General features: G+C 36.5%; 1 protein-coding gene across 10 annotated transcripts in view; it reads right to left on the reverse strand.

The window, feature by feature from the left end:
- SMARCA4 (SWI/SNF related, matrix associated, actin dependent regulator of chromatin, subfamily a, member 4) overlaps nucleotides 1-20,496 on the reverse strand; it is a 119,979-nt gene that overhangs the window by 46,740 nt on the left and 52,743 nt on the right. For all 10 annotated transcript variants that reach the window (XM_036749953.1, XM_036749973.1, XM_036749972.1 and 7 more), the window contains exons 6-13: nucleotides 17,537-17,795; nucleotides 16,878-17,004; nucleotides 15,727-15,900; nucleotides 15,023-15,196; nucleotides 14,725-14,892; nucleotides 14,556-14,606; nucleotides 13,644-13,774; nucleotides 13,412-13,469 (exon numbers count right to left, since the gene is read on the reverse strand). In XM_036749953.1, coding sequence (XP_036605848.1) covers nucleotides 13,412-13,469; nucleotides 13,644-13,774; nucleotides 14,556-14,606; nucleotides 14,725-14,892; nucleotides 15,023-15,196; nucleotides 15,727-15,900; nucleotides 16,878-17,004; nucleotides 17,537-17,795 — 1,142 coding nt within the window. The remainder of the gene's footprint in view (nucleotides 1-13,411; nucleotides 13,470-13,643; nucleotides 13,775-14,555; nucleotides 14,607-14,724; nucleotides 14,893-15,022; nucleotides 15,197-15,726; nucleotides 15,901-16,877; nucleotides 17,005-17,536; nucleotides 17,796-20,496) is intronic.

Raw genomic sequence — 20,496 nt, forward strand, 5'->3', positions numbered from 1 at the left:
TTTTAAATTTGGCACCACTTTGATTAGTCTACCTTTCCTTGCCAAATCCCAATCTCTTGAAATTGTAACAAAACCCTTGTAAAAAATAATCATAGTCTGATAAAAACAAACCCATGGCTTGGCCATGTCTTAAAGATTTAGGCCTCATCATTCTGCATCTTGAGGCCACTATCTACATCTAATTCAGGAAAATAATTTTTTATATAGCTACTGATAGCAAAAATTTCTTCCTTTGGGAACTGCTTGTTCCTAGGCTTTGAATTTTCGCCTGTTGGGAAATGCTCTTCTTATATATTTGAATTGGTTCTTTAAATATCTTGAATATCAGGCTTTTATCAGAAAAACTTTCTGCAAAGACTTTTTCCTCAGTTAACCATTTTCCTTCTAATTTTAAATATGCTAATTTTATCTGTGTAGATTTTCTATTTTAAGTAAACACCACTGTTCATTTTATGTCCAATGAATGTTCTTCTTTGTTTGATCAAAACTCTTTCCCTATCCATGGTTGTGAAAAGAATCTCTTTCTGTCTTATTTGCTGATGATGTGATCTTTTTCATGTAGGTAAATGGAAACAATATAAGATGCTGGCAAAAGCCTAATTTCTGCCAGACTGCTGACCAGTTTTCGTTAAATACTGAATCCTTACTCTAATAATGGGGTCTTTGGAAGTGACTTACCTACAACACAATACTCATATGCTTTTCGATTTTGTGTACCACATCTACTACAGTAATAATGTTTCCTACTAGTTTAACAATACCAAGTAGTTTTAATGATTATAGCTTTGTAGTATAACTAGAGATCTGGTACTTCTAGGCATCTTTCCTTCACATTTTTTTTCATTTTGAGATTTTTGATCTTTTGTTACTTTAGAAGTCAAGATTTTTTCTAGCTCCATATGGTAATATTTTGATAGTTTGATTGGTATGGCACTGAATAACTAAGTTAATTTGGATAGTATTGTGATTTTATTATATTGGCATGGATCAACCATAAGCAATTATTTTTTAAGTTGTTTGTTTTTATTTCTATCATAACTGTCTTATTAGTTGTATCCATATAGTCTTTGTGTGTCTCAAATATTTTATACAGTCTGTAATTATTCTGAATACATTTCCATCTATATTTTTTTCTGCAAAGTTTAGTTGGTAATTTACAGAAACACTGATACTTTATGTTAATTTTATGTCCTGCTATTGGGTTTTAATTAATGTTTAAGTTGAATTTCTAGGATTATCTAAGCAGACTATCATATAGCATTTTTTTCATCTTTGTCTACACGTATTTTTTGGGGGTGGGAGCTTGCTATATTCAGCAAGTATTTCAAGCATTATATGAAAAAATAGTGCTGAAATAACATCCTTATTTTATCCTTAATCTTACCGGAAAGGCCTCTTGTATTTATTATACAGATATTCCTCACTATAGTAAGGAAAAGTCCGTTTACTCCTAAGCTTTTTAGTTTTTTTAAACAGAAATGAATGCTATATTTTTGTCAAAGGCCTTTTCTCCATCTACAGAAATAAACATAACAATTTTTATTATTATAATTAATATAATCTCTTATGTTTGTAGTTTTCCTGACACTGAACCCAGCTTGGGTCTCTAGTATAAACTCAATTTGGTCAGACTGTATAATCTTTTTAATATGTTGCTGAGGCCTCGCCAATATTATTTAATATGTGTTGTGTGTTGATCTTTATTAGGGATACTGATCAAGTTATCTTTTTCCATTTTGTTCCTCTATGGTTTAAGTATTGAGTCCGTATTTGGGCTGGGCAGCTAGGTGATGCAATGGCTAGAGTGCCAGGCCTAGAATCAAGACTCATCTGAGTTCAAACCTGGTCTTAAGATACTAGCTGCTTGACTCAGTACAAATCGATTTGCCTCAGCTTCCTCATCTGTGAGATGACCTAGAGAAGGAATTAGTAAACTACACTGGTATCTTTGCCAAGATAACCCCTGATAGGGTTACAAAGAGTCAGACACAAATGAAATAACCAAACCACCAGCACTACATTTGTGTCAAAGAAAGAAATTGGAAGGATCCTTTCTTTTGCCATTTTTGCATACAATATATATAAAACTTTCTCTGAATGCTTAATTTGTTGTTCAGTAATTTTATAGTCACGTCTGACTCTTTGTGACCCCTTTAAGGGTGTTCGTGGCAAAGATAATAGTTTGTCGTTTCCTTCTCCAGCTGATTTTACATATGAGAAACTAAAGCAAAAGGGGTTAAGTGATTTGCCCAGAATCATACAGGAAATAAGTATTTGAGGCTGAATTTGATCACAGGAAGATGAGTTTTCTTGACTCCAGGCCTGGCACTTTATCTATTGCACCACCTAATTAGATTACTGTTTGACAGAATACACTTCTAAACCCAGCCAAATAACCAGAAACAGTAGAATTTATAACAATATTCTAAATTGAGTCAATTTGGGCCTTATTCAATTTCTTTTTTGAGTCTGTGTTATTTAAATTCTTTATTTTTTCCTCTGTTAATCTGGGCTTGTTACATTATTATCACTATTACGTTTTGTTGGCACATAGTATGGCAAAGTAGTTTATAATTAGTTCCTTTATTCTTCTTTGGTGAGAATTCTCCCTTTTTGTTATTGATTCTGGGAACTGTATCTCCTCTCTTCAAAAGTCAATTAGCTAATGGGTTGTCTTTATTTTGTTTAAATTTAGGGAGAAAACCCCCAAGCTTTTCATGCATTCATTTGTTAAACTCTTCCTTGATTTTCAGAATTTCTACTTTGGTGCTTATGGTTGAAGTTATCACAAATTTTTTTTTTGGTTTTCCTAGTTTTCATAGTTGCTTATCTAATTCACTGATTTGCTCTTCCTCAATTTTTCAAAATTTGTTAAGTATGAGTGCTAATTATTCTTTAAAAGTTCGATATAACTCCCTTATGAACATCAGGGCCAGGAATTTCTTCTTTGGCAGTATCTTTAAAGCTAGATCTATCTCCTTTTCTAAGACTGGACCATTTAAGATCTCTATCTGGTGTTCTTTTTTGTTTTTAATTAATTTATTTAATATATTTAGTATTCAGCATTGATTTTCACAAGTTTGGATTACAAATTTTCTCCCCATTTCTACCCTCCCCCTCTCCAACATGGCGTATTTTCTGGTTGCCCTGTTCCCCAGTCAGCCCTCCCTTCTGTCACCCCACTCCCCTCCCATCCCCTTTTCCCTTCCTTTCTTGTAGGGCAAGATAAATTTCTATGCCCCATTGCCTGTGCATCTTATCTTCTAGTTGCACGCAAAAATTTTTTTTTGTTTTTGAACATCTGTGTTTAAAACTTTGAGTTCCAAATTCTCTCCCCTCTTTCCTTCCCACTCACCCTCCCTAAGAAGTCAAGCAATTCAACATAGGCCACATGCGTATCATTATGTATAACCCTTCCACAATACTCATGTTGTGAAAGACTAACTATATTTTGCTCCTTCCCAACCCATCCCCCTTTATTTAATTTTCTCCCTTGACCCTGTCCCCTTTCGAAAATGTTTCTTTTTGATTACCTCCACCCCCCATCTGCCCTCCCCTCCATCATCCCCCCACTTTTTTTTTTATCTTCTTCCCTCTTCTTTCCTGTGGGGTAAGATATCCAATTGAGTAGGTATGGTATTCCCTCCTCAGGCCAAATCTGATGAGAGCAAGATTCACTCATTCCCCTCTCATCTGCCCTCTCCCCTCCTCCCACAGAACTGCTTCCTCTTGCCACCTTTATGCAAGATAATCCACCCCATTCTATCTCTCCCTATCTCCCTCTCTCATCCCTTAATTTGATTCTATTTCTTTTAGATATCTTCCCTTCATCTTCGACTCACCCTGTGCCCACACTCTCTCTCTACACATACATATATACATACACACTCACATATACATATATATACATAAACATATATATATGCATATTCCCTTCAGCTACCCTAATACTGAGGTCTCATGAATCATACACGTCATCTTTCCATGTAGGAATGTAAACAAAACAGTTCAACTTTAGTAAGTCCCTTGCAATTTCTTTATCTTGTTCTTTTTCTTGATTACCTTTTCATGCTTCTCTTGATTCTTATGTTTGAAAGTCAAATTTTCTATTCTGCTCTGGTCTTTTCACTGAGAAAGCTTGAAAGTCCTCTATTTTATTGAAAATCCATATTTTGCCTTGGAGCATGATACTCAGTTTTGCTGGGTGATTCTTGGTTTTAATCCTAGCTCCATTGACCTCCAGAATATCATATTCCAAGCCCTTTGATCTCTTAATGTAAAAGCTGTCAGATCTTGGATTATTCTTATTGTGTTTCCACAATACTCAAATTGTTTCTTTCTGGCTGCTTGCAGTATTCTCTCCTTGATCTGGGAGCTCTGGAATTTGGCGACAATATTCCTAGGAGATTTCTTTTTGGGATCTATTTGAGGAGGCGATTGATGGATTCTTTCAATTTCTACTTTGCCCTGTGGCTCTAGAATATCAGGGCAGTTCTTCTTGATAATTTCTTGAAAGATGATATCTAAGCTCTTTTGGTGATCATGGCTTTCAGGTAGTCCAATAATTTTAAAATTCTCTCTCCTGGATCTATTTTCCAGGTCAGTGGTGTTTCCAATGAGATATTTCACATTGTCTTCCATTTTTTTCATTCCTTTGGTTCTGTTTTATAATAGCTTGATTTCTCATCAAGTCACTAGCTTCCACTTGCTCCAATCTCATTTTTAAGGTAGTATTTTCTTCAGTGGTCTTTTGGACCTCCTTTTCCATTTGGCTAATTCTGCCTTTCAAGGCATTCTTCTCCTCATTGGCTTTTTGGAGCTCTTTTGCCATTTGACTTAGTCTATTTTTCAAGGTGTTGTTTTCTTCAGTATATTTTTCAGTATTTTTTTTTGGGGGGGGGGTCTCCTTTAGCAAGTCATTGACTTGTTTTTCATGGTTTTCTCACATCCTTCTCTTTTCTCTTCCCAATTTTTCCTCTACTTCTCTAACTTGCTTTTCCAAATCCTTTTTGAGCTCTTCCATGGCCTGGGACCAGTTCATGTTTTTCTCGGAGGCTTCTGTTATAGGCTCTTTGATTTTGTTAACTTTTTCCAACTGTATGTTTTGGTCTTCTTTGTCAGCAAAGAAAGAATCCAAAGTCTGAGACTGAATCTGGGTGCGTTTTTGCTGCCTGGCCATATTCCTAGCCAACTAACTTGACCCTTGAGTTTTTCAGCAGGATATGACTGCTTGTAGAGTTTAGAGAACTATGTTCCACTACTGCGGGGGGGATGCGCCAGCTCTGCCACACCAGCACTTCTCCTTCCCCCAGAACCCTCAACCCGGACTGGACTTATATCTTCAGCAGGCTCTTCACTCTTGCTCTGATCTGCCACTTAATTCCTCCCACCAGGTGGGCCTGGGGCAGGAAGCAACTGCAGCTGAACTTCTGTAGCTGCCCCATCTCTTGCTGCCCAGGGTGGTGGCCCTACCGTGAACTCCTTGTGAACTCCTTCCACTCCTGCAGCTTTTCCCACTAACCTTCTCCGCTGTCTTTGGTGTTTGTGGGTTGAGAAGTCTGGTAACTGCCGTAGCTCACTGATTCAGGGCGCTAGGGCACACTCCGCCTGGCTCCTAGTCTGGTTGGTCTGAGCCGCTCACACTGGGCTCTGCTCCGCTCCTCTCCGCTCCCAGCTCCATGAGGGATAGACCTCACCCAGAGACCATCCAGTCTGTCCTGGGCTGGAGCCTTGCTTCCCTCTGCTGTTTTGTGGGTTCTGCAGTTCCAGAATTGGTTCAGAGCCATTTTTTATAGGTTTTTGGAGGGACTCGGCAGGGAGCTCACACTAGTCCCTGCTTTCCAGCTGCCATCTTGGCTCCACCCCCTCTATCCGCTTTCCTGATCGTTTGGGTATTTTATATTTTTGAATTCCTCTATTTCTTTTGTGCTCTCAGTTTTGTCAGCAAAGAACTGTATAATAAGTTCTGATTATTCTTTTCATTTCTTCTGGCTTTACTGTGATTTCACCTTGTGATATTTTACTGATTTTCTGCTCCCTTTTTAAATCAGATTAGTAAAGTGTTCATCAATTTCATTAGTCTTTTTGAAGAACCAGCCTTTAGTTTTATTATTTCTATGGTTTTTCTCTCTCTCCAATTTATCTATTTCCTCTCTAATTTTTTGTCTCTTCTTGTGTAACAATTTTAGGTTATTTTCTCATTTTTAAAATACATATTCAGTTAATCTCCTCTTTATTTTGTTATTACATAATTTTAAATATATGATCTCCCCCTGAGGACTACTTTAGTTGAATCTCAGAAATTTTGGTATGCCGTTTCTTTGTAATTTTCCTTTACACAGTTATTTCTATGATTTGTTCTTTAACCCACTCATTATTTAAGATCTCATTATTAAATCTCCACTTGGGTCTACATCTTTCGTTTGTGGTCCCTGAACCAATTTTTATTCTTCCTGCACTATAGACCGGAAAGGATATATTGACTATTTCTGCCTGTATGGCATACAGAAATCTGTATATTCTTTCACTGTTCCACTTAGGAGACACCTTAAGTCATTTGATTCTAGTTTCTGCAGAAATTTGTTCAGTTCTAAAGTTTGCCTTTTATCTGTTCGATTTATCCAAAACTGATAATGGGATATTGAAGTTTCCTGTCACTAGTGTGTTATGTCTTCTCAAAGTTCAGATAGTTTCCTTTGTGAATATGAATGCTAAGGCATTTGAAGTGTCTTAGGTTTATTACTGATATCAGTTTATTGTCTATAGTTCCTTTTCATATAACAGTTTCCTTGTTTATCTCTTATTATTTTTTGCTCTATCTGATAGCATAATGACAACCCTGGCTTTTTGGCATTTACTTGTTGCAAGGTAAATTTTTTGCATCCCCTAGCTTTGACCCTGGTGTACTACTGACTCCTCTCTAGCCTCCTGCTTCTTGCTCCCTGCTCTCCTCTCCCCTTTCCATGTAACCTTCCATGTTGCGATGTAATCCCATGAAAGAAGCATTCACCTGTAGGCAAGGCGATATCCATAATACGCCCCCCCCCCCATCTTCCCCTTAACTGGTACCTCAATCAGATTCCACCTTTACTCGTTTCCTTGTGTACATATGGAAAGAACTATGTTACTGGTCTTTCCATTGTTAATCTGTTGCTTTTGCGGTCTTTATTTACTTATTCCTCTTATATTTCAGTTGTCTGAGGTGTTCAAGAAGAAAAATCAATTTCCTGGGTTCTAGTTTTCATTCTAAAACTATATCAAACTCTTCTTTGTTAATGAATGTCCATCTTTTGTTCTAGTTAAACTCAGATTTGCAGGATAGGTCATCTAAGCATCCTGAATTCCAATGTACTCTGGAACATGTTACTCTAGTCCCTCCTCCTTTCTGTAGTTGATACATAATGGTGTCTTGCATTATTTGAATATCGTTGTATTTGAAGGTTTTTCTCCTGATGTGTTACAGAACTTGTTTCTGAATTGAATTGTTAAATTTAACCACTACATGTTTTGGAGTTTGTAGTGTTGGTTTTTTTTTTCCTGGATGGAATCTGTGCGTTTTCATTGGAATTTCATTTTCTAAGTTCAGAATTCCACACGATTCTCTTATAGTATTTTCTTCATTGTAGTGTTAAGTTTTTGTTTTGTATTTTTTTCCTATGGTTTTTTCTTTGGGTGTGTGGGTTTCCTGTTGTATCCTTCTGGGAGAACTATGATCCTTAGGTTGTTTCTATGCAACCTGTCTTTGATATCCCTGTTTTGCCAGCATAATAAGCATATTTTCTTTTAATGTTCTTGGTTTTTGCTTCTCTTTTTCTAGGCTGTCCTTCATTTCTGTGCATTTACATTCCTAATCTATTTTCTCTTTTGTTTTTTTTTTTTGGTGAGGCTTGCCACTGCAGATTTAAGTTTTTCTGTTTATTATTTTTTTTAGGCCAGAGCATAAATTCTGCTCTCATAATTCTCATTTCTCCTTTATAACACTCAAGATCATAAGGTGGTTCCATGTTCTCAAATTCCACAAGGTCTTCTGTGTCATCTAGTACTGGATCATTTTCCTTCATTTTATATTATTTATTCATAGATGCCTGAATCTGTTCTTTAGCTGGAGGCCATATTTTCTTCTGTTGTTACTATTTTTCCTGCTGATTTATCTGTGTTTAAGTTTTCTTCTTCTTGAATTCACTGGTACTTTTAGACTCCTCTCCTCCCCCCCAACTTATTTTCCTTATCATTCACTTCCTGACGCCTCCCCCTCTGATTGTGGTTTTCTTGGTGGTTGGATCTTAAAGTATCTCAGCTTCTTCCCACACTGAGTAATTCACTGGCCTATGTCTCTTTCCCTCAGGCTTGGTGGAGTGCTGCACAGACCCCCACATAGAGTGTGCTGTTCTGGTGACCTATTCCACTCCCTCTATTCCTTAGTTTTCTGGCCCAATATTGGCAGTTCAGAACTTTTAAGTGCTGATACTTCCAGGATGCAGCCCCTAGCAGGCTTTCACTTCTTAAAGTCTATGGACAACTATCAGATTGGCTAATATGATAGAAAAGGGAAATGGCAAACGTTGGAAGTAATGTTGGAAAACTGGGATACTAATGTACTGTTGGTGGAGCTGTGAACTGATCCAATCATTCTGGAGAACAAAAAGTGCATATTCTTTAATCCAGCAATATCACTACTAAGTCGGTATCCTAAAGAGATTAAAAAAAGGAAAATGACCTATATATACAAAGACTTATAGGACTTCTTTTTGTGGTGGCAAAGAAATGTAAATGGAAGAGATGCCCATCAATTGGGGAATAGCTGAACAAGTTGTGGTATATAATTGTGACAGAATACTATTGTGCTGTAAGCAATGACAAGCAGGATGCTTTCAGAAAAACCCGTCAAAACTTTACACAAACTGATGAAAAGTGAAGAGAGCAGAACCAGGAGAAAACTGTACACAGTAACAGCAATATTAAACGATGACCATCTGTGAATGATTTAGCTGTTCTCAGCAATGCAATGATTCAAGATAATTCTGAAGGACTTATGAAAAATGCTACCTGCTTCCAATGAAAGAACTGATAGGAGTCTGAGTAAAGACTGAAGCATACTCTCTAAAAACTTTTTCTGGGTCTGTTTTCCTTCCACAATATAACTATCATGAAAATGTTTTGCATGACTGCACACGTATGACCCATATCACACTGCTTGCCATCTCAGTGAGGGGAAAGTGGAGAGGTGAGAATCTGGAACTCATATTCAAAAAATGAATGTTAAAAACTGTTTTTACATGAGATTGGGGGGGCGGGAAACAACTGTGCTCAAGTTGGCTGTCAAGCACTGTGAAAACTTGAACTGAAGTCTCAATGGCACTGAAAAAAAAGAGAGAACACGGTACAGGGGTGGGCTGATGTAACCCTGTGTTGTATCCTTGGGTCTGCTAGGGCAGCTTTGCTACTGGTAGCATGGGAGGCGAGGGAGAAGAACTGAATGAGATCAGGGTCAATTCCTGGGCTCTAAAAATTTTTTTTTAAACATTTTTTTAGATTCTGATCATCCCAGATCATGGAAACACCTTAAGTTGCTTTATCTTTCACACATAATTTCTGGTTTGGAGAGTCTGAGAGGTCATGGAGATCATAAAGAATGTCTGGTCTGCCATCTTGTTGCTCATATGATCCAGGTCTCGCTGATCTGCTCTTTCCTCTTTTGTTGATAAAGCATTTAAAGAGATAAATTTTCCTCATTACTGCCTTGACTATGTCTCAAAAATTTTGGCATTTTGCTTGCAACTAGGAAATAAGATACACAGGCAATGGGGCATAGAAATTTATCTTGCCCTACAAGAAAGGAAGGGAAAGGGGGATGGGAGGGGAGTGGGGTGACAGAATGGAGGGCTGACTGGGGAACAAGGCAACCAGAATATACGCCATCTTGGAGTGGGTGGGAGGATAGAAATGGGGAGAAAATTCGTAATTCAAACTCTTGTGAAAATCAATGTTGAAAACTAAACATATTAAATAAATCAAATAAATAAATTTTTAAAAATTTAAAAAAAAGTTTTGGCATGCTGTCTTATTTTCTTTGACCTCTTGCTTCTACTGTTTCTTATTTGGTGAACCAATTCTTTAGGATTAAATTATTTAATCTCCACATAAGTTTGAGTTGCTTTCTTCAAAGGCTCTTTAGAAAATGATGTTTCTATTACATTTTAGCCCATAAAAGATGTGTTCATATTTTCTGCTTTCCTCAATCTGTGTATGAAATTTTTATATCCTAGGGACATGGTCAATTTTTATAAAGGTACCACACAAACAAGTAAGAAATATGTATACTCCTTCCCAATCCCATTCAGTTAATTGTAGAAAATCCATCAGATTTAACTTTTCTAAAAGTTTACTCTGTTTCTTAACTTTTTCTTTAAAAAAAAAAAAAAAAAAGAATCTTTTTGTTAGATTTGTCTATGTCTCAAAGGGTTACTAAATTATTATGGTTCCCATTATATTTCTGCTATGTTTCCCCTTTAAATCAATTAATTTTTTTTACTTAGATGTCATGCTATCTGGAGCATAAATATTAGGTACTGACACTATTTCTTTACTTTAAATATAATGTAACTTCACGGTTTATCCCTTATGTCTATGTCTATTTTTATTTTTGTCTCTTCTAAAGTAATGTTTTACGTTGACCTAAAGCATCATAAATTCTTCTCCAGCCCCTTTGTTTAACTGTGAGAATTTTTTAATGTTTCAAACATGTTTCTTCCAAGTACTTTGTTGGAATCTGTTTACTCATCTATTCTGCTACTCTATTCCATTTTGGGGGTGAGGTCATCCCATTTACACTCATGGTTATCATTATGTATTTCCTTCTACCATACACTCTTATAATTTTCTCTCTCTTTACAAAGAAGGTGGTCAAAGAGAGGGAAAATGATAAACACCATTGATTTATAATTGAAGTGATGAGCTTCTGTTTCACTATTCCTCTTTTTCCCCTCTCCCAAATTGCAATCATTGGTTCTTACCCTTCTTTATTTTCTCTTTCATGATCTACCCTAAGAAGCTGAAGCTCATTTTCCTTGTGACTCTTTCCTTCCTAATACTACTCTTTATGTTAAAACCCATTCACTCTTTCCATACCTCTATTTCTTTTCTGAGTTTAACATATTTCCACACAAAGCTGTACACATGTGTTTTCAATCCTCCTTCCCTCTTCTGTCTGGTTCAGAGATAACAGTGATATTCATGTTGGTGCTCACTTATACTACAATTTCCTCTGTGCTTGTGCTTACTCCAATTATAAGAAAATAATAAATTTCACTTTCTTTCTCAGTATATTTTTTTCCTTTTTCTTTCTTAAGGCCATCAAAAAAGTACAAATACGCCCCGCAAGTCCTCCATTTATCTTATTTAATTCTCTTTATAACCTTTGAAGACATTAAAGTTCTGAAAAGATATTGTTTCTTCTCCCTCTATTAAAATAAAAGCACTTCACATTTCTCTTGATTTCTCATTTCGAAGTTTCTGCTGCACTCTGGTCTTTTCATTAGGAGTGCTTGAATGTCTTCAACTCCATTAAAGATCTACTTTTTTCTACAGGATTATTGTCAGGTTATTTTTCACTGTAAGCCTTTACCTTTTGCTTTTAGAATATCATATCACAAAATATTCTCTCCTTTGTAGTAGATTTCAATTCTAATGTGATCCTAACTGTGATTCCTTGGTACTTAAAACTCTTTCATTGTGGAAGCTTGAAATATTTTTTCTTTCACCCAGAAGCTCTGAATTTTGTTTTCATTTAGGAGTTTCCTTCAGGAATCATTCTGTTATAATGGGTCTGGACAGTTTTCATCTATCATTTCTTTAAAATGCTACTATAGCTTTTTTTGCTCTTGCTTTTCAGGAACTCCAATGATTTTTAGTTTATCTGTCTTTGACCTGAAGATGCCTTCCATTTTCTTCTGATTTTATTCCTAGAATTCTTGTCTCATGGAGTCACTGATTTCTGTTTGGTCCATTTTAATTTTCAAAGAGTCCATTATTTGGGTAAGGTTTTTCACCTTTCTGCTGTAAAACTGTTTGCTTCTCCTTACATAATTTTTTTATTCCACACCTCTTGATTAATTTATTAATTCATGTTTAAAATTCCTTGCTTCATTTCATCTACATATTCTTATAGTTCCTATGGTCAAGCCACTTCTTCCTCTCAGAGACTCTACTTCTGTACCTCGAGGGGTTATTCTCTTTAGAGTTGGACTTTTGTTGGTCTTGAAATGAACAAAATGTCTTTATCATGGTTGGTATCTTGTTTTGTTTATTATCTCTAGCCTCAGTTCCTGAACTGGGATTTTGGGCCAGGAGGTCTCTCCACTCCCCCACCTTGGATAGGGATGGTTGGGATCTTTTGCATCCAGATCTCAGTTACCCAGGCCTGTGTCCTTAACATTCAATACACCTCATATCTACTCTGTTGAGTATTGAAAAATTTCAGGTACCACAGAATAGTTCAAGTTGAGAGAACTGCATGTTTGGGGACTTCTGGAGCCCCATACACAGTGTTATAGTAGGGGCACTGACAGCTCCTGGCCCATGTCTATCATCTGAGTACTGTGGGGTTTCAACTGCCCTGGAGGTTTATTGTCTAAGTCTTCTGGCCTTCCTACCCCTGAGTACAGAGTACTGCAAGATTTAGATGCTCCTGGAACATCTCTGATCTATACTGGCAGCCTTCCAACTTGTATGCCTGTATTCACAATTGGCTCTTCTGGAAGACCACTTTTCTACAGCTTGTCTTTTTGTATAATCCTAGGCCAGATAAAGACACTTACTATAGCTTCTCTTTGGATGTCTTGATCATTATTTGGTCTGGTACTACTTCTAGGTCTTTGCTGTAATAAATCTGTAAGAGTTAGGCTTCTTTGTGACCATTTATTCAGCCATATTAAACCGAAGTTTAACGTACTGAACTTTAAAGCCTAATCTCTCCACAAAAGAAAAACAGGCTCCGGCTTTGTATACTTTTTCCCAAAAACCTTTTAAATTTTAAAATTTGTTTAAACGTTGCTTTCTAGAAAACACTCTGGCTTCAGTTCTATACTCTAATGCTGATCACAGTTATTCTAACCTTCCTCCTCAGTTTACTGACTGAATGTAGCAAAGGATGGTGGTCAACTCTGGTGATAATATTCTTCAAAATTTCAAAGAGAGTCTGGTCCTCAAATGAGAGGCACTGTCTGTCACCAGACGAGTACTTACTTTTTCCTGTTCAATCTGCTATAGCTTCCACTCTCTGCTCATAAAGTCTCTGAAACCTAGAGTCCCTGCACTATCAAAAATGTAGTAGTGGGGTAGAACTCTTGTAAATGTCAGCTCTACAATCCAATAATTAAAGAATCAACAGATTTAAATTTAAGGAATTTCTCACCTCCTCCTCCTCTTCTGAACCACTCTCTTCACTGTCAGATCTTGGTGCTACTTCATATCTAAAGAAGGAAAAAGGTTCATGTTTTATATATATCTTACTACAAATATTAGGGTAAAGTGCTTCAAGTACTTATGGTATTTATGAATGTGAACAAAATATCGTATTAGAATAAGAGTGATTAAAAACAACTCTAAGACTAGCCAGTGTTAGATAGAACTGTCTTCTTACATACCCTGGATTCATCTCAAGCCATGCCTCCAATTGTCCTGCTTTGGGGGCATCTGTGCCAGTGAGGATTTTCCCACTTTCTACATGGATCACTTTTACAGGGAGATCACTCATCTGACTGGTTTCATCCAAAGGCTAAAAAAAAACAAAAAAACCCAAAACCAAAGCATAAAATTTTAAGTTTTCACATCCAATTTAAAAGGTTACCTTAAATATCCAAAACTGACAAATTGAACTCAAGTCACTTTATTTGGAAGAATTCTTTTCACATCCAACTTTCTAACAAATATTATGTTCCTAACTTTCTATTAATTATCCTATTATTATTAAAATATGAATAAGGTATAGAACTTCCTATCACCTACATACAAACTACTCAATTTCTGAAATACTATTGCCAAATTCCCTCAAATTGTACTTATTCCAAGAAATGCTTATAAATGTCCCCACCATTTACTGTGGTGTTAGTCTTCATGACAAGACCAGACAAAGTTGCAAATTCTGAAAAGCGAACCATAAGTACCCACCTTTTGAGCTGCCTCTAAGTGTTCTCTAGGATTAACAAAAAATCCATAATAGCCACTTTACTTAGTGCCTAATTTATTACTATTTGTTAAAGTATGAAGAAATAACCACTTATTTAACTTATTAATTTCTCTTGATTATATTTACCCTGGTGACTATAACATTTTCCTCTAGTCTCCCCCCACCCCAAAAAAGAGGGATTTTACTGCAGTGAAATGCTGATAAATATTTTTCTAATGAAAAATTTAATATAATTATATGTGTTTAACAAAATATATTGTTTTATTAAAGTAACAGGCTAGGTCAAACTATTTTTTGTAAGAATAAAATAGACCCAACTTTCCCATGTTGGCTGGCATTATTTCAATTTTTTAAAAATCTGTTTCCTAACCTCGCCATCTGGTCCAATTGCAGGTGTTTGCCCTTCTGCATTCTCTGCCTTCTGGAATGAAAAGAATAAAATTCATTATAAAGCACTGCTGAAGGTTCAGAGAAAACAAAAACCTGAAAATAAAATATAACCAAAATAACAAACAAAAATTGATACAAGTCAATTTTACCTTCTTTTTCTTTTTCTTTTTTTTTTCCTTGGCAACCTGTGCAGCCTTGTGTTGTCGGACCAGTTCTGTAAGGTTAGCCACATATTCATCTGTTTGCTGAAGGAGGTATGCTAGGCGCTTATCTTTCTTCTGGTCAATAAGCTTTCTATATCCTTCTTCATCTTCAGCCTACAGAAATTATAAGTTATCTGCACTGAGCAGCATTTTGCAAAATGAAGGACTCCATTATGACTGAAAAAGTTAACATAAGACATACTCCCCTACTCCCTCCACCTGATAGTACCTCTAAGACTCTTACCATCAGTCTTCGCATCCTCTCCTTCTCAATCCGCTCATTCTCTTTCTTCTGCTCCCGTTCAGTATTGGCATGGTACGTAGCCACTGCTTTTGTAAGTTTCTGGATTTTGCCAGTGACAGATCGATGGTATTCTTTGAAATCCTTGGCATGTTGAAGAATGCTATTGAGGTATTCCTGAAATATGAGACCAGGGTGTTTAAAATTCTACAGAAATTTTTAGACTATGACTTATTCAAGTTTGGCAAAGAATAAAGTGATAATAACTAATATAAAGTCAGTGGGGCTTTGCTACCAGGTGCAAATATCTGGGGAGTGTGCTTCTCATTCCCAGGGCACTGACGCTGGGAGTATGTAGGTAAGGAAGAGGTTGTATGCAAGAAGAGTAAAGGAGGAAGCACCTATCAAATCCAATTGCCTGACCTCCGGCCATCATCTTCCAAAAATCCACTGATGTTATACCCTTCTCTCTCCCAAGACTACACCTGAGTGGGGTAAGCTGGCTTTCTTGAGGATCCACACCACAGAGAATCTAGCATGGTTATAAACACAAACTGATGTTTCCTTTGCAAGGCAGTTTATTTAAAAGTTTTTATTTCTCTGTATAGGTTGCAATAACAGCCAAGACGCTTGACTAGGACACATATAGTAGTGGTTAATCCAAGGAAATACATACGAGGAGATACTAGGTTGTTTCTAAGATTCACCTGGTGCTTTTGCCGGCGTTTCCGCTCTTGTTCAATCTTTTGCTGCTTCTCCAGTTTCTCTGTTATTCTAGCCTCACGAAGGGACTGCCGCTTACTGCGTTTGTAAGCCTTGGCATTCAGTGCAGTTTCCAGGGCCGTGTCTCTTCTCATGCATACCACAACTTCCTGACGCAGCTTTTAAATAAGTTCCCATTTTTAAAAAATTAGATACAGTATGTAATTACATAATAGTCACAATGCCATCAAAGACTGGAAATAAAATTTTTTCACTGCCTGAAGCATCAAATTTAAGTTTAGATAGGACCCCTGGTAAATAATTAAAAAGATTACAAATACAAATTGGAAGCATGGTATGTGTACTCAAATGAGAGAACAATCTTACTCAAATAGGATGCCAGTTAGTTTTTAGCAGAATGCAATTTTTTATTACTTATATCACATTTCTAAAATACCATAAAAAAAATAGTGAGATACAGAAGCCATTCTTAGACTTCATCTCTGTCCTAAACCTGATGTTACAGGGAAAATTGTGTAACTGCTCTTCATGAATATAGATTATACCTAGAATGAATGATAAAAGAGACAGACAATACAACTAGCAGTTGAGCATGTGTGTTGGGGGCATGTTTTAAAAGGATAATTATGTTTCATTTCACTGTATTGACAATTATCTACATGCAACTATTGCCTTTACTTTCAACATGAATTGAAGTTTTTCTTTTTTCTTTTTTGTTTTTACTGGAGGGGGATTTAGAGGAGGAAGGAAAGCAGGCATAATTTTGAGCCACCACCACCCCCCAAAAAAAGAAAAGAAAGAAAAGAGTGTCACTGAATCATTTTTAAGTGCCCAAGAGAGAACACAAGGAAATTCACAAGGAAACAGAGAAGTAGGACAGTTTTAAGAGTAACATGATTAATTTATTAAATACTTAAAAATAACCCAATTGTATGTAATAGAGATTCATGGTTTCACATATATAATCTCTTTTCTGTTCTACTTTGTGTATAGAAATGTTCTTTTGGAGGGAGTTTATTGAGTTCAGTATTTTTTAAAAGTTTTATGCAATATCCTGCCCATTTTCCTCCCCTCACCCAAGACTGGCACAACAGCTCAGTCTCAGGAACGTTTCAGTTCTGGGGTCTGTCCCTACCTGTCTCTGGAAGTTTAGCAGTCTGAGTGCTTTGAGTTCAATGGTTGCTTTTGTTCTCAAGTCTCCAGCCAGGGACCCAGGAAGGTTTTCAAGTTCCTGAATTCGATGGGCAATCCGGGCTTGTAATCTGTTGAGGAGAAATCAACCCATTTATATAGGGAGCAAAAATAATAAAAATTATTTTTGCTTACAATATTTACTCTTGCTCAGATCATCTGAAAAAGGACTTTTCAAAAATACAGCTCCTTAAATTCTGCCCTTACCTAGGGCAAAAAATGCTTTAGAAAAACACGTACTATGAATGGATTGGTACAACATAGTTCATTTTAAAAGGACTCAAATATATCATCAAATTATGGCTTTGGAAACAAAATTACTTTCAGTAAAAGCCTTATATATTACAACACGGTTAGCTCATAAGATGGTTATAGAAGACCAGTTTAGGGAAATTTCTTACATATGCTACTTTTATACTGAGGTGTTCAGTGCTCTAATATCAGAACTTTTCTGACTCCAAAAAGCATAGATTTCCTAAGAGAATGCCACTGCAAAATGGAGTACTGTGTAATATAGGAATACTAAAGACTTTCAGAAATTAACATCTTTAAGCTTGGGAAAGATAAATACAACCTTGAGAATGAAAACCAAAGAAGGCTTACCTATACTCTCTCTCCTGCAAAATTTCTACTGGATCAAGTCCTCTTGGCTTCTGGATTGGAGTGATTCGATTCTGTTTCTGATGGAGTTGAACCATGGGGGCAGGTTGGGCTGGCTGCCCAGGGGACTGTGTCTGTGGTGGCATGACAGGAGAAGCTGCAGGAGGTACTGCAGGGGGTGCTGGTGAAGGACGCCCAGTTGGCTGGGGAGGAATCAGTTTCTGAGGTGTGCTAGTGGGGGCTGCAGCATTTGCCATGGGTCCTATTTAAGAATCAAAACAGAAAATATAAATTGATTGTGACTATTTTTCATAACCATAAAACTTTTAAATGCAACTAAAACAAAAATATGATTAAAACCCAAATACATAAAAATCTAAATTTCTACTGAAAGGGAGAAAAATGTAAATTGTAATAAAACAGTAACAAACTTACTTTAATAAATTTCTGATCTCTTTTTTATTTTGTATTTTTACTATGATACTTCAATGGATGTGTGTTACCTGAAGTGGGTACTAACAATACTGACTACAACCCTCTGAAGGCACAGTTTCTCATTTTGTGAAACTCTTGTCCATAACTTCACAGAATCCTGTTCAAAAGAGTCATCCAACATACTTGGGCTTTGCCGTAGCTTTCTCTTTTTCCCCCCTTTATTATCAGAATTACATTTTCAGCAATCAATTTGTCAAGCCATTCACTTGGACCCAAATCTGGTTCCTACAATGGCCAAGCCCCCTAAATATGCATGAAGTATTCATGAAGTGAATTAACATCAATAATCACAAACTTTCAATAAAATGGAAGGAGAGAAATGATCTCTTCAGTAAAATAAGCTGTGGGTCAAACAGGTAGTTCCTGACTGTACTTTTGATTAGCATGGAGCCCCCCACCTCCCCACCACTCTAGTTGAGATGGCTCTTGTTTATGTAGCATCAAATGCTTGCATAATGTTTTACATCATCTTAATTGGTTCCTACAACAATCTTTTAAGGTGGGTATTTTATACTATATTTGGTACATTAGGAAACAGATTGAGAGGTTACTGTCACATTGCTCAGGGTCACGTAACTAGTTGTTGAGGCTGGATATACAGAATATGGATCTTCTTGACTCCAAAACCACACCTTTTTCATCAGAGACGCTGCCTCTTACAGTATAATCTCAACTATGTAATTATTACACATGGATGCAGAGGCAGCAGTTTAAAACATCACATGTATATTTAATGAAACAATCAATTAAATCTATGAAAACAAAAAGATCAGAGCAGGGTCTTCAACAGTAACAACAATGAGGGGTTTGGTTTTTTTTTGTATTTTTTAATACACCTTTTAATATACCTTAGAAGACAGTTTCCAAAATGGGAGGGTAGTGGCATTGACTCCTTATCATGAGCAGTGGTTCGGTAAAACGTGTGTAGACATGATAGAGAATAAACCTGTACATGATCAAGCTATCAGTTCTTTATAAACCTAACTTGGGCCATCTATCTTGGAATTGCACCTTGTCTTATTGTCAGTTTTTATGCAGATTCTGTAAGGAATGAGACGATTCTACTTGTTTCTTTGAAAGAAACAGCTTGACTCAGAAAGCATCATGGGAACACAGAATGAGGTCACCACCATGCATGTAACACAACAGTAGGATGAACAAAAAAAGGCTCCTTCCCTTAGTCCTCTTGCCAGTGTGGAGATTTCAAAGGGGCATGTGAGCTCTCCAGTTGATGTACCTCATATTCATCACCATACCAGCCCATTTTATTTTCCGGGCAGACATCTCTTCTTTTTGCCAGTTCTTTTGTGCAATTTCTGGTTGATAACAAATAGATTCTAATTATGACTAAAAAAGCAACAGTAACAAGGTTTTCTTCTAATCCTGCTATTGTGGGTCTGCTGTAAATTACTATCTATATTTCTATGTATTCTATACTTGCCATTTTTACAATATGTTAATATCTTGTTTTTCTCAGTTACTGGACATGTAGATTGTTTTCAATTTTTCACTGCTTCAACTAGGTATGAATTTTTTTTATTTTTTAAAAGCCAGGGCTTTTCCCCATTCTGCCTTTTCTACCCCTTAGAAATATCTTTAGAATATAGTCCAGCAGAAGGATCTTTCTAAAAGGGAATGATCAATTTCGTAGCTCAATCTAAACTGAGAATAGCGAGGTAGCCTATTGGACAGATGCTGGATTAGGATTCAGCAAGAAGTGAATTTCACTTTTGCCTGAGACACATAGCTGTATCATTGGAAGCATTCTTCAGTTTTCTCATCTGTAAAATGGGGATTGTAATAACACCTACACCATGGGAACTTTGTAAGGGTGAAACAGAATAATATATGTAAAGAGCTTTGTAAATTTTAAAGTACTATATAAAATGTGGCATACACCTGAGTAATGTGTGAAAATGCGGAAAGGTAGATTTAGATTTGATGTAAAGAGAAAAATTTTTTAACAAGAGATATCCGAAAGTAAAGCAGTTGCCTCATGAGGTAATGAATTGCACTTCACCAGAGGTCTTTAACCAAAGACTACACAACCATTTGTCTGGCATGCGGTAAAGGGAATCAATTCTTCCTCTTACATAGTTTGGAATGTATGGGGTTTTGAGGTCCAGTTCACATGAAATTGAAAAAGATCTGTCAAAGGCCTTTAGCTCACTGAGAAAAAGACAGAAAAGAACTATCTAGGACAAGAAAGCATGGAACGGTTCTGAGATGCATCAAATGGAGGAAGCACCTACACTGATGAGGTCATGGATCCATTGTGCTATTATTATTCATTATGACACTGTCCTTCCAAAATGCTTACATCATTTATTTACAAGTCAAGAAAAAATCATAGAGGCCCTGATATCCCATACGCTACTAACGAGTAATTCTATTGTTCTTAGTTATTTTTGCAAATTTAGTAAGTATTAATCAAGATTTCTCTAATTTTTGGTGAGTCAGAACAATTT

The sequence above is a fragment of the Trichosurus vulpecula genome, chromosome 1 (genome assembly GCF_011100635.1).
Source record: "Trichosurus vulpecula isolate mTriVul1 chromosome 1, mTriVul1.pri, whole genome shotgun sequence".
Taxonomy (NCBI): Eukaryota; Metazoa; Chordata; class Mammalia; order Diprotodontia; family Phalangeridae; genus Trichosurus; species Trichosurus vulpecula.